This window comes from Sarcophilus harrisii, chromosome 4 (genome assembly GCF_902635505.1).
Source record: "Sarcophilus harrisii chromosome 4, mSarHar1.11, whole genome shotgun sequence".
Classification (NCBI taxonomy): domain Eukaryota; kingdom Metazoa; phylum Chordata; class Mammalia; order Dasyuromorphia; family Dasyuridae; genus Sarcophilus; species Sarcophilus harrisii.
In genome coordinates, this window is record NC_045429.1 from 294,410,081 (window position 1) to 294,424,861 (window position 14,781).

The 14,781-nt window shown below is 31.6% G+C and overlaps 1 protein-coding gene across 3 annotated transcripts in view; it reads left to right on the forward strand.

Moving 5' to 3' along the window:
- The window catches only part of TBCD (tubulin folding cofactor D), a 395,290-nt gene that overhangs the window by 329,298 nt on the left and 51,211 nt on the right, over positions 1-14,781 (forward strand). For 2 of the 3 annotated variants that reach the window (XM_031968421.1, XM_031968423.1), the window contains exon 31: positions 13,051-13,134. The exons of the other annotated variant lie outside the window; for it this stretch is intronic. In XM_031968421.1, the coding sequence (XP_031824281.1) occupies positions 13,051-13,134 (84 nt within the window). The remainder of the gene's footprint in view (positions 1-13,050; positions 13,135-14,781) is intronic. 3 annotated transcript variants of the gene reach the window in all.

A 14,781-nucleotide genomic window follows, 5' to 3' on the forward strand; every position in this document is an offset into this window, starting at 1 on the left:
ACTCAGCAGCATGATATTGAAAGAGAAACTTATTTAAAATAAGTGTAGGTAATATAAAATATTTGGGAGTCTACCTGCCAAGACAAACATAGGAAGAAATTATATGAATACAATTAGAAAGAAACTTCACACACACAAAGTCAGATCTAAACAATTGGAAAAATATCAGTTGCTCATATATAATAAAAATGACAGTTCTACCTAAACTAATTTGCTTATTCAGTGTTAACAACAATCAAACTTTTTTTTAGAAGTCAAACTTTCAAAAAATTATTTTATAAAACTAGAAAAAGTAATAACAGAATTCACCTGGAAGAACAAAATTTCCAGAAGATCAAGGGAATTAATTAAAACAAATGTGAAGGAAGGTGACCTAACCATACCAAATCTCAAACTGTACTATAAAGCTATAATTAATAATATTACATTATATTATATATATACATATATAATTATAATTTGAACTAGATTAAGTAAACAAGACACAATAGTAAATAACCATAGTAATCTAGTGTTGATAAACCCAGAGACTCAAGCTTCTGAGACAAAAACTCACTATTTGACAAAAAATTCTGAAAAACTGGAAAATAGTATGGCAGATTCTAGGTATAGATCAACATCTTACGATGTGTACCAAGATGAGATGAGTATGGGTATGGGATTTAAACATTAAGATTAATACCATAAAGGAATTTAAAAAGGAAGGAATAGTTTATATGTCAGATCTATAAAGAAGGGAAGAATTTAGGACCAAAGAAAATAAAAAGAACATTACAAAATGTAAAAGAAATAATTTTGATTATATAAAATTAAAAGTTTGTGCACAATCTAACTAAAATTAGAAGGAAAGCAGAAAGCTGACCAACCAGTTTTTATAGCAAATATCTCTGATAAAGGTCTCATTTCTCAAATATATAGAGAATTGAGTCAAATTCAAAAGAATTCAAGTCATTTCCTAATTGATAGTTAAAGGTCAGTAGTTGAAAGGCAGTTTTCAGATGATAGAATCAAAGTTGTCATATAGTCAAATGAACCAAGTGCTTTAAGTTTCTGTTGATTAGACATTCCTGTCAGATTGGCTAATATGATTGAAAAAGTAAAATGATTAATATTGGAGGGGATGTAGAAAGATTGAGATAGTAATGCAAGGCTGGTGGAGTTGTGACTTGATCTAGTCTTTCTGGAAAGCAATTTAGAACTATGTTCAAAGAATTGTCTTTGTTAATCCAGAATTTGATTGAGCATTTCCATTACTTATTCTGAAATCCAAAGAGATCAAAAAAGGGGAAAAGGTCTCCTTGTACACAAATTATTAGAGCAGCTCTTCTTATGGTGGCAAAGAATTGGAAATTGAGGAAATCAGTTAGGGGATGACTAAACAAGTTGTGAAATATGAATGTAATGGATACTACTATTCTCTTATAAGAAATGATGAGCAGGATATTTTCTTTTTTTATTAAAAAACACACATACATATTCTCAACATTTGAAGGAGAGGAGGGAAAACTGGGACACTAATGCATTGTTTGTGGAGTTGTGAAGTGATCCAACATTCTGGACAACAATTTGTAACTATGCTCAATGGCTATAAAAAAAACTGCATATCACTTTGATCCAGCAATGCCACTACTGGTTCTGTATCCCAAAGAAATCATAAAAGATGGGAAAGGACCCATATTTACAAAAATGTTTGTAGCAGCTCCTTTTGTGGTGACAAAGAATTGAACAATGAGTAGATGCCCATCAATTGGGGAATGGCTGAATAAGTTATGATATATGAAAGTACCGGAATATTATTATTCTGTAAAAATGATGAACAGGCTGATTTTATCAAGACCTGGAAAGATTTATAGGAACTGATGATAAGCAAAACAAGTGGAACCAGGAAAACAGTATGTATAGCAAAAGCAAAATTGTGTGATAATTAAAAATGACAGACTTGGTTCTTTTCAAAGTTCGGTGATCCAAGGGGATCCCAATAAACTTTAGATAGAAAATGCCATCCACATGTAGAGAGTTAACTATGGAGACTGAATGTAAATCAACACAAGTGAACTATGTTCACTTTTCTTTGTTTTTCTTTTTTTCCCCTCTTATGGTTTTTCCCTTTTGTTCTGATTTTCTCTCCCAACATGATTCATAAGGAAATTCATAAAAAAAATAATAATAATATACACGCATAACCAAAAAAGGTTGTTTTTTTTTTTTTACATGTAACTGGGGAAAATAAATTTTTTAAAAAACAGACATTTTAAAAAAGTATGAATGATTTAGCTCTTCTTAGCAAAATACAGTAATCCATCCAAGACCATTCCAAAGGACTTATGATGGAAAATGCTATGCATTATGATGGGGCTTGAATGTAGAGTGAAGCTTACTATTTTCATTTTATTTTTTCATGTTTTTTTTTTCTTTTGGACTGATTCTTCTTTCACTAATATGAAAAATATTAGTGATTCCACATATATAACCTATATCCAAACTACATGGTATGCCAAGTAAGTGTCTAAGATCAGATTTGAACTCAGGAAGATGTCTTTCTGACTACAGACTTAACTATTTCACTTTATTAACTCCTGTGCTCACTTCACTTTTCATAGTTCATATAAGTCTTCTCAAGTTATTTTGAAACCATTTTATTTCTTATAGCACAATAGTATTCCATCACAATCATATACTGCAGCTTGTTCAGCCACTCCCCAATTAATGGACACCACTTTAAATTCCATTTCTCTACTACCAAAAAAAGGCTGCTACAAATATTTTTATATAGATAGATGCTTTTCCTTTTTCTTTGATCTCTTGTGTATAGATCTACTAATGATAGGTACTGCTGGATCAAAGAGTATGCCCAGTTTGATAACTCTTTGGGCATAGTTCCAAATTGCTCTCCAGAATGATTGGATCCATTTACAATTCTACCAGAAATGTATTAGTGCCCCAGTTTTCCACATCCCCTCCAATAGTTGTCATTGTCTTTTCCTGTCATCCTAGCCAGTCTGAGAGATGTGTAGTGGTATCTCAGAGTTGTCTTAATTTTCATTTCTCTGATCAATGTGATTTAGAGCACCTTTTCATATGACTAGAAATGATTTCAATTTCTTCATCTAAAAATTTTCTGTTCACATTCTTTGACCATTTATCAGTTGGAAAATGGCTTAAATTCTTATAGATTTGAATCAGTTCTCTACATATTTTAGAAATGAGGCCTTTAATAGAACTCTATGTAACATTTTTAAAAACATTTTTAATTGATGTTAGCAATTTTTAAAAAAATTCTGAGTTTCAAATTCTTTTCCTTTTTCCCTCCACTATACTCTCAATGCAATTTGATATAAGCTACATATGTATAGTCATACAATTCATGTATAATTTTGTAAAACCTGTTTTCATATTTATCATGTTGTGAAAGAAAAAATAGAATCCCTCCCCCATCCCCGAAAAAAAAAACTCAAGAAAAATCAAGTTTAAAAAATTATTCATTGATGTGCATTGATGCAGCAATTCCTGCATTCTTTTTGTAGGGGTAAATAGTGTTTTTCATTATGAGTCCTTTAAAATTATTTTAGATCTTTTTATTGATAAGAATAGCTAAATCATTCATAGTTGATCATCATACAGTATTACTATTATTATGTACAATGTTCTACTGATTCTATTCATTTCAGTTTAGTTCATCCAAGTTTTTTCAGGTTTCTTCTGAGAGCATCCTATTTATCATTTCTTCTAATGCAATATTATTCCATCACAATTCTCTACCACTTGTTTAGCTATTTCCCAGTTTATTGGCATCTCTTCCATTTCTAATTCTTTGTCACCACAAATATAAATATTTATATACAGGTACTTTTTTTTTCTTTTTAAAAATCTTGTTGAGATATAAACCTAACAGTTATATCGCTAAGTCAAAGGGTATGCATGGTTTACAGACCTTTGGATATAGGTCCAAATTGCTCTCCACAATGATTAGAACAGTTCACAACACCATCAGAAGTATGTTGTTTCAATTTTCCCATAATCCCCTCCAGTGTTTGTCATTTCCCTTTTCTGTCATATTTGCCAATCTGATGGAGATGTAGTATCTCAGAATTTCTTTAATTTGCATTTCTCTAGTCAGTCGTGATTTAGAGCCCAGCTTCTTAAGCTGTGGGTTGCCATCCTATGTAGGGTCTCATAACTGAGACTATGGTTATTCATTACTGTGTATTGTGTATCTAATCTAGTCTACTGATCACTACTCTATTTATTAGCCATACCAGTTTGTTTTAATAGTTATAGTTTTGCAATGTAACTTGAAATCTAGTTTTTCCAGGAACCTTCCTTCACATTTTCTTCATTGATTTCCTTATTTGTTATTTTTATGTTATTTGTGTTATTTTTCCCAACTCTATAAAATACTTCTTTGGTGATTTGGTTGATATTGCACTAAATAAGCAAAATAATTTAGATAGAATTGTCATCTTTTCTACACTGCCTATTTGTGAACTATTTTATATTTTTCCAATTTTTTAGGTCTGTATTTGTGTGAAAATGCTTTATAAATGTTCTGGATTTGTCTTAGCAGGTAGAATTCCAAGTATTTACTTTAAATAAATCTCTCTCTTTCTGCTGAGCTTTGTTGGTAATGTATAAAAATGCTGATTATATTCCTGCAAATTTGCTGAAGTTTTTTTAAAATTTTCAATAATATTTCATTTTTCCAAATACATGTAAATGTGTGGTGTTCTTCTTTTGTATAATATATGATCGTTCTCTTTGGGAACAGGTTTCTTGGGGAGGTTTTCGGAGGCAGCCTTAGTTTCAGTTCATAGTAGTAATCATTTCAAATGCAGCCAGGTGTTAAAGTAGTTCTTTATTGTTTCTTCCAAAATAGCCCGGTAAGTGTTTCTTGGTCAGGGAGCTCTTGTTGCTAGCTTCAGACTCTCTTTGAATCTTGGTTCTGGCCAACTTCAGATTAGTTTCTCAATCTCCCAAACTGAACTCTCACTCTGTCAATCTTCTGAAGTGACTTCTGGCTCTAGCTCAACTCCAACTCATGGCTTCTTCTGAACTGACTGACTTACTGAAGCTCTAAGAGCTTCTTATATATGATTTCTTAAAGGTGTGAATCCAAAGGTTGACTCCTCCTCTGAGAGAGTGGGATTGTGGGTTTCTGACTTGTGAATCTCCTGAACTTGTGAACACTTGTGAATCTCCCAAACTTGTGAACTAATGTGTGAGCTAATGTGTGAATTCTCAAAGGTGTTAACTTTTAAGCATTGTTTCTACCAATACTAGTGACAACACTTTGTAAGGATTTGCTCTAATGTGTGAACCAATAAGCATTGTATCAATTCTATTAAGTTAACACTAGGATTCTAACAAAGGGTAGTTAAGATTTTATGTTCCAAATTTTTCTCTCTTCTTCCCATAACATAGCACATAATCTGACATAGGTTAAACATATGCAATCCTTTTAAACATATTTCCGTATCTGTAATATTGTGCAAGAAAAAAATCAGGCCAAAAGGGAAAAATCATGAGAAAGAAAAAGCAAAAAGGCAGACAAAAGAAAAAAAGGTGAAAATAACTATGCTTTGATCCACATTCAGTCCCCATAGTTCTCTCTCTGGATGCGGATGGCATTTTCCATTCCAAATTTATTGGAATTGCTATGTATCACTGTGAAAAGCCAAGTCCATCATAGTTGATCATTACATAATCTTGTTGTTACTGTGTATAATGTTTTGCTCACTTACTCAGTGTCAATTCATATAAATCTTTCCAGATTTTTCTGCTCATCATTTCTTATAGAACAATAAATATTCCATTATATTAATGTACCATGACTTATTCACCCATTCCCCAATTGTTGAACACCCATTCAATTTCCAGTTCTTTGCTACTACAAAAATGGCTGCTACAAACATTTTTGTACATGCTGGTCCCTTTCCCCTCTTTTATCATATGTTTGGGATATTTACTGAAGTTTTTAATAGTTTTTAACTTACTTTTTTACTTGATTCTCTAGTGTTCCCTAGATATAGCACCATATCATCTGCAAAGAGTTGATACTTTTGTTTCCTCATTGCCTGTTCTTATCACTTCAATTATATTAAATGTACTTAAATATAAGTTGAATTAAATTTTCATGTTTTTGTGCATTTGTGAGGTTTTTATGCTCTAATACATGGTCAGTTTTTGTGAAGGTGATATGTACTTTTTTTGTGAAGGTGATATGTACTTTGCATTCAGTTTTCTCCAGAGGTCTATTCTTATAAATTTGAGTTAGTTTTCTATGTGTTTTAGAATTGAGGCCTTTATCAGATACACTGCTTAAAAAAAAAAAAAAAAATTCCCCAGCATTCTGTTTCCCTTCTAACCATGGCTACATTGGTTTCTTTTATTATTCTTTGGCCACAAATTCCTTCCTTCTCCACAGATCTGACAGATAGACTATGCTTTGTTCTCCTAATTTGCTTATAGTATCATCCTTTGTGACTAAACCATGAACCCATTTCAACCTTATCTTGTGTAGAGGGTTAGGTGTTGGTCAATGCCTACTTTCTGTCATACTGTTTTTCAGTTTTCCCAGCAATTTTTGTCAAATACTGAGTTCTTATCCCAGAAACTGGAACTATCAAACACTAGATTACTATTGTCATTGACTATTATATATATATATACCTAACCTATTCCACAGATCCTTATTTTCTTAGCTAGTACCAAATAGTTTTCATGACAACTGCTTTATATAGTTTTAAGTTTGGTACAATTAGGCCACCTTTTTTTGCATTTTTCCCCCATTAATTCCCTGAAATTCTTGATCTTTAACCTTCCATATGAATTGTGTTATTATTTTTCTGGCTCTATAAAGTAACTTCTTGGCAGCTTGGTAAGAATGGCACTAAATAAATAGAACAATTTAGGTGTAATTGTCATTTTTATTATATTAACTCAGCTTTCCCTGTACAGTTGATATTTTCCCAATTGTTTAAATCTAACTTTATTTGTATGAAGTGTTTTGCAATTGTGTTCATTTAGTTCCTGGCTTTGTCTTGGCAAATAGATTCCCAAATATTTTATGTTATTTACAGTTATTTAAATTGGATTTCTCTTTCTATTTCTTGCTGCTGGCCTTTGTTGGTTATAAATAGAAATGCTGTTGATTTATGTGGATATATTTTATATCCTGCCACTATGCTAAAGTTGTTAATTATGTCAAGAACTTTTTTAGTTGCTTTTCTAGGATTCTCTTTTTGTTTTTTTTTTCAAAAACATATATTAAATTTAATATGCTTGTACCAATATTACTACTTGTCTGTACCACTTTTTGAATTTTGTTCTACTCTCTTCTGTATATTTTTAGATGTTTTTTTTTTTTTTATTTAATAGCCTTTTATTTACAGGATTTATACATGGGTAACTTTACAGCATTAACAATTGCCAAACCTCTTGTTCCAATTTTTCACCTCTTACCCCCTAGATGTGCAGGATGACCAGTAGATGTTAAATATATTAAAATATAACTTAGATACACAATAAGTATACATGACCAAAACATTATTTTGCTGTACAAAAAGAATCAGACTCTGAATTATGTACAATTAGCTTGTGAAGGAAATCAAAAATGCATGTGTGCATAAATATAGGGACTGAGGGATTTAATGATAATGGTTTTAGTCATCTCCCAGAGTTATTTTTCTGGGCATAGCTAGCTCAGTTCATTACTGCTCCATTAGAAATGATTTGGTTGATCTCGTTGCTGAGGATGGCCTGATCCATCAGAACTGGTCATCATCTAGTATTGTTGTGCGTATATAATGATCCCTGGTCCTGCTCATTTCACTCAGCATCAGTTAGGTATAAGTCTCTCAGGCCTTTCTGAAATCATCCTGTTGGTCATTTCTTACAGAACAGTAATATTCCATAATTTTCATATACCACAATTTATTCAGCCATTCTCCAACTGATGGACATCCATTCAGTTTCCAGTTTCTAGCCACTACAAAAGGGCTGCCAAACATTCGTGCACATACAGGTCCTTTCCCTTCTTTATAATCTCTTTGGGATATAATTCCAGTAGTAACACTGCTGGATCAAAGGGTATGCACAGTTTGATAACTTTTGAGCATAGTTCCAAACTACTCTCTCAAAATGGTTGGATTGTTCACAACTCCACCAACAATGCATCAATGTCCCAGTTTTCCGCATCCCCTCCAACAATCATCATTATTTTTTCCTGTCATCTTAGCCAATCTGACAGGTGTGTGAGTGGTATCTTAGAGTTGTCTTAATTTGCATTTCTCTGATTAATAATGACTTGGAGCATCTTTTCATATGACTAGAAATAGTTTCAATTTCTTCATCTGAGAATTGTCTGTTCATATCCTTTGACCATTTTTCAATTGGAGAATGAGCTTGATTTTTATAAATTAGAGTTAATTCTCTATATATTTTGGAAATGAGGCCTTTATCAGAACCTTTGACTGTAAAAATATTTTCCCAGTTTATTGCTTCCCTTCTAATCTTGTCTGCATTAGTTTTGTTTGTACAAAAACTTTTCAGTTTAGTATAATCGAAATTTTCTATTTTGTGATCAGTAATGATCTCTAGTTCTGTTTGGTCATAAGACCTTCCCCTTCCACAGGTCTAGAGGTAAACTATCCTGTGTTCCTCTAATTTATTAATAATTTCATTCTTTATGCCTAGGTCATGAACCCATTTTGACCTTATCTTGGTGTCTGGGTTAAGTATGGATCAATGCCTAGTTTCTGCCATATTGGTTTCTAATTTTCCCAGCAATTTTATCAAACAGTAAGTTCTTATCCCAAAAGCTGGGATCTTTGGGTTTATCAAAGACTAGGTTGCTATATTTGTTGACTGTTTTGTCCTTGAGACCTAATCTATTCCACTGATCAACTAATCTATTCCTTAGCCAATACCAAATGGTTTTGGTAACTGCTGCTCTATAATATAATTTTAGATCTGGTAGAGCTAAGCCAGCTTCATTTGATTTTTTCATTAATTCCTTGAAATTCTTGACCTTTTGTTTTCCATATGAACTTTGTTGTTATTTTTCTAGGTCATTAAAATAGTTTTTAGGATTCTAATTGGTATAGGCTAAATAAATAGATTAGTTTAGGTAATATTGTCATCTTTATTATATTTGCTAGCCTATCCAAGAGCATTTAATATATTTTCAATTGGTTAGATCAGACTTAATTTGTGTGAAAAGTGGTCTGTAATTTTGCTCATAAAGTTTCTGATTTTCCCTTGGCAGATAGATTCCTAAATATTTTATATTATCAGTAGTTACTTTAAATGGAATTTCTCTTTGTAACTCTGACTGTTGGATTTTGTTAGTGATATATAAGAATGCTGACGACTTATGTGGGTTTATTTTATAACCAGCAACTTTGCTAAAGTTGTGGATTATTTCTAATAACTTTTTAGCAGAATCTCTGGGGTTCTCTAAGTATACCATCATGTCATCGGCAAAGAGTGATAATTTGGCTTCCTCATTGCCTATTCTTATTCCTTTAATCTTTTTCTCAGCTCTTATTGCTATAGCTAGTGTTTCTAATACAATATTAAATAATGCTGATGATAGTGGGCAACCTTGTTTCCTCCAGATCTTATTGGGAATGATTGCAGTTTGTCTCCATTACACATGATGCTTACTGATGGTTTTAAATAGATGCTGCTGATTATTTTAAGGAAAAGTCCATTTATTCCTATACTCTCAAGTGTTTTTAATAGGAATGGATGTTGGATTTTATCAAATGCTTTTCTGCATCTATTGAGATGATCATATGGTTTTGTTAATTTGGTTATTAACATGGCCAATTATATTGATAGTTTTCTAATATTGAACCAGCCCTGCATTCTGAGTATAAATCCTACTTGATCATAGTGTATTATCTTGGAGATGATTTTCTGTAGTCTTTTTGCTAATATCTTATTTAAGATTTTAGCATCAATATTCGATAGGGAGATTGGTCTATAATTTTCTTTCTCTGTTTTCAGCCTACCTGGTTTAGGTATCAGTACCATGTCTGTGTCATAGAAGGAGATTTGGTGGGACTCCTTCATTCCCTATTTTATCAAATAATTTATATAGCATTAGGGCCAATTGTTCTTTAAATGTTTGGTAAAATTCACATGTAAATCCATCTGGTCCTGGGGATTTTTCTTAGGGAGTTGTTTAATTGCCTGTTCTATTTCTTTTCTGAAATGGGACTATTCAAGCAATTTACTTCCTCCTCTGTTAGTCTGGGAAGTCTATATTTTTGGAGGTAGTCATCCATTTCACTTAGGTTGTCAAATTTATTGGCATAAAGTTGAGCAAAATAACTCCTTATTATTTCTCTAATTTCCTCTTCATTGGTGGAAAGTTCTCCCTTTTCATTTTAAGACTACTAATTTCATTTTCCTCCCTCCTTTTTCTAATCAGATTTACCAAAAGGCTATCTATTTTATTGGCTTTTCATAGAACCAACTCTTAGTTTTATTAATTAGTTCAATAGATTTTTTACTTTCAATATTTTTAATTTCTCCTTTTAATTTTAGAATTTCCAATTTAGTATTTGATTGGGGGTTTTAATTTGGTCTTTTTAGTTTTTTTAGTTGCAAGCCAATTCATTAATCTTTTCTTTCTCTGTTTTATTCAAGTAAGCCTCTAAGGATATAAAATTCCCTCTTATTACCGCTTTGGCTGCATCCACAAATTTTGGTATGATGTCTCATCATTGTCATTATCTTAGTGAAATTATTAATTGTATCTATAATTTGCTAGCTTCACCCAATCATTCTTTAAGATGAGATTGTTTAGTTTCAATTACTTTTTGGTCTATTTCCCCTAATTTTTTGTTGAATGTAGTTTTATTGCATCATGATCTGAAAAAGCATTTACTATTTCTGCTTTCTTGCATTTAATTTGAGTCTTTATGTCCTAATATATGGTCAGTTTTGAATAGGTTCCATGAACTGCTGAGGAAGAAAGTATATTCCTTCTATCTCCATTCAATTTTCTCCAAAGATCCAACATACCTAATTTTTCTAATATTCTATTTACTTCTTTAATTTCTTTCTTATTTGTTTTGTGGTTTGATTTGTCTAATTCTGAGAGTACAAGGTTGAGATCTCCTACTATTACAGTTTTGTTGTCTATTTCTTCTTGCAACTCTCTTAACTTCTCCTTTAGGAAGCTGAGTGCCATACCACTTGGTGCATATATGTTTAATATTGATATTGTCTAGGATTCTCTAAGTATACTAGGATATCATTTGCAAAAAGTAGGAGTTTTTTTTCTCTCATTGCCTATTACAATTCCATTTCTTTTTCTTCTTATTGTTATAATTAACCTTTCTAATACAATATTGAATAATAGTGGTGACAATGGGTAACCTTGTTTCTTCCCAAACTTATCTGAAAGGCTTCTAGCTTATCCCTACTACTGATTTTTTTTAGATAGATATTATATATATATGTGTGTGTGTGTGTATATATACACACACATATAATATACATAAGATATAACATATAATAAATATACCATCAAATCACCTGCAAAGAATAATAGCTTTGTTTCCTCATTATCTACTCTTAATTCCTTCAATTTTTTTCTTCTCTTTTCCTAGCCTTTTATTTTAACATTGTGTGTTTCTTGTAAACAATATATCATTGAATTTTGGTTTCTATCTCTTCTGCTATCTTCTTTCCATTCACATTCATAATTAAGATTATAATGTATTTCCCTCCATTTGATTTTTTTTGTGTATCCTTATTTGTATCTTCAAAAGTCAGTTTTGTTTCTAACCACTGTTTCTCTTTAATACACTCTTTTTTCGATTCTCCTTTCTGATATCCCTTTCTTCTCCTATTCTCTGGTTCAGTGAGATAGATTTTATATCCATTTGAGTGTGTAAAAATATTCTTCCTTCTTTGCAATGGTTCATATGAAAATGAGGTTTAAGTCTTGCCTAATCCCTTAAACTATTCACTCCCTCCACTCCTTACACACACCTGTAAAAGCTCTTCTTTTCTCAATTTTTTATGTAAGAAAAAATTTCCCCTTTCTTCCTCTCCTTCCCCCTTCCCAGTTCATCTATCTCTCTCATCCATCCATTTTTTGGCAATCATTCCAACATAATACACTTAACTAATCCTTTGCCTTCTGTCTATGTAGCATTCTTTCATCTGCCTACATAATGATCACATTTTCAATATAGATGTTTATCATCATCCCATAAAGAAACATAAACAGTTTAAACTTATTGAGGCTCTCTTCATTTCTCTTTCATGTTTACCTTTCTATGACTCTGTTCAGTCTGATATTTGAAAGACAGCTTTTTAATTCATCTCTGATAGTTTGATCAGGAATACTTGAAAATCTTCTATTTCATGAAATGTCCATTTTTTTTCTCCTGAGGAATTATATACTCAGTTTTGCAGAGTAGATTATTCTGGCTTGTAATCTTTGCTCCTTTTCCTTCTGAAACATCATATTTCATGCCTTTTGATCTTTTGTTGTGGTACCTGCCATATCTTTTGTGATTTTGACTATGGCTGTATGGTATTTTAAAACATCCTTCATACCTGAAATATGTTCCCCCCCTCACCTACCTCTGTGTCATAGACTCCCTTTCCTTCAAGATGCATTTCAAGTAGCATATTCTACATAAAACTTGTTTTAATTTTTATGATTGCTATTTCCCTCTTTCCCTAAACTATATTTAGCTTCACTGTATTTATTCTTTTACATTTAATCTATATACACTAATAGCTATACTTGTTTCATTGATATAGTTTGTATAAACTGGTATAGAACAGTTTGTAAATTTCCCAAATGTATGGATTGTTTCATCCATTGTATTTGTGTATCAAGTGCCTTCAATGATACCTGCTACATTGTAGAGACATACAATGTGGGTCTGAAGACTGAAATAAAAATGTATATAAAATATCATTGTTTATATGGTAACAGAGTCCTAAATAGATATAGTGCATCTAGTTGAATGTACTCTCCTGAAAAAAAAATTTTTTTTTGGGGTATATTTGTGCCAATAGGGTCCGGGAAGCTGCAATGACAGGTCTAATGGAGCTGACACTTTTGTTAACAAGAAATCATCCAGAGCTCATTGAAGCAGATGTGTGAGTATTGAAATCATACAGCTAGTTTCATTATATAAAGGTTTCATTCTTATTAACGTCTATCCCATTGGAATATACATTGTTATGATGCCTATGCCCTGCCCAACTTCTCCTTTAGACACTTAGTTGTTTCCAGAGGCTCATGCATCATCCAGTATTTGTTATAATCAACTTGATTAGCAGCTTGATTATTGTAAATAAAAGTTGATGTAGTCAGTTTATCCTGAAACAGTCATGATTCATATTGGCAATTGTGTCATAAGGCAGAAGTGTCAAACATACAGAGCCACATCCACAGCATTATAAGTCTTTAGAAACCATCTAGACTAATCCCCATCTGAACATTGCACTGTCTTTGTTTAAAAACTGTAAAAACTGTTTAAAACTTTATGAATTAGTGCATCACACTTTTTTGCTACCTCTAGTTAATTTTGTATCAAACTTTAATTTGCTTTTCAACAGCTTCCATCCATTATTCCTATTTGGTGCTAAGCAGAACAATTCTAATTTTCTCAAATAATCTTTCAAATATACATAAATAGCTATTGTATCTCAAATCTTATTTTCTCTGAGCTAAATATCTTCTTTTCCTTTTACTAGTCTTCATATGATTTTCCCTTCTCTGGTTATTTACTCTAGCTTATTATTCAAAATCCTTCCTAAAATGAGGCATAGAATATAATATCTGGGTATGGTCTGACCAGAACACAGTACTACAGGGATGTCATTTTCTTAGTTGCATATTATGTCTCTATATGCACATTAATATTATATTTAATTTTTTAAATCTACTTTAATGTTTGTTTGACTTTCATTAAAACACCTGGATTTTTATTTTTCAAATAAATAAATTATCTAGATCTTTTTCATCTTGTATATGTGAAGCTGATTTTTTTGAACCTAAAGTTAAGACTTTATACTTATCCATATTAATCCTAGTATTCCATTCTTGAAGAAGGATAAAAATACACAGCCCACAATCATAACCATGAATAAGAATGTGATGGAGCTATTGATAAAAAAAAAAAAAAGATAAAAGAATGGATTAGAAAATGGATTCGTATAACTTGGTGATTTTTTTTTTTTTAACAAGAAGCAGTTGAAACAGAAAGATTTACATAGAGTTAAAAAGAATTTGGAAAAAAAATCTATTATATTGCAATTAAACTCAGTCAGGCAGAAGTAGTAATCAGGATTTTAGATAGTAAATAGAGAAGTTACATAAATAAAAAATTATATTATGTGAAAAGACACCATAGACAATGAATTAATATGAATGCTTAATATTTATTCACCTAATAACCTAAGTCCTAAATATTTGAATAAAAATTTAATTGAATTGAACTTACCCTCACAACTTTTAAATTTTTCAAAAATAGGAATTTTTTCCGTGAAATAAAGTAATTTCAGCTTTTCAGCATGTAACAAGGCTCCCAAATGAGGTAAAAACCTTGATGAATTAACAGGCAAAGATCATAGTTCTTAACTCCTAATATGCTCACTCATTATCCACCTTCTAATTGTCCATCAGTGTCAGGACTGTAAAAGACAGCAGGTTTGTAACCATTCCTTTTTCCTACCTAAATTCCTGAAGAAATCCAAATAGCAGAAGCTTGCTCAGACTTAGCCAGTAATATAACAGCACTC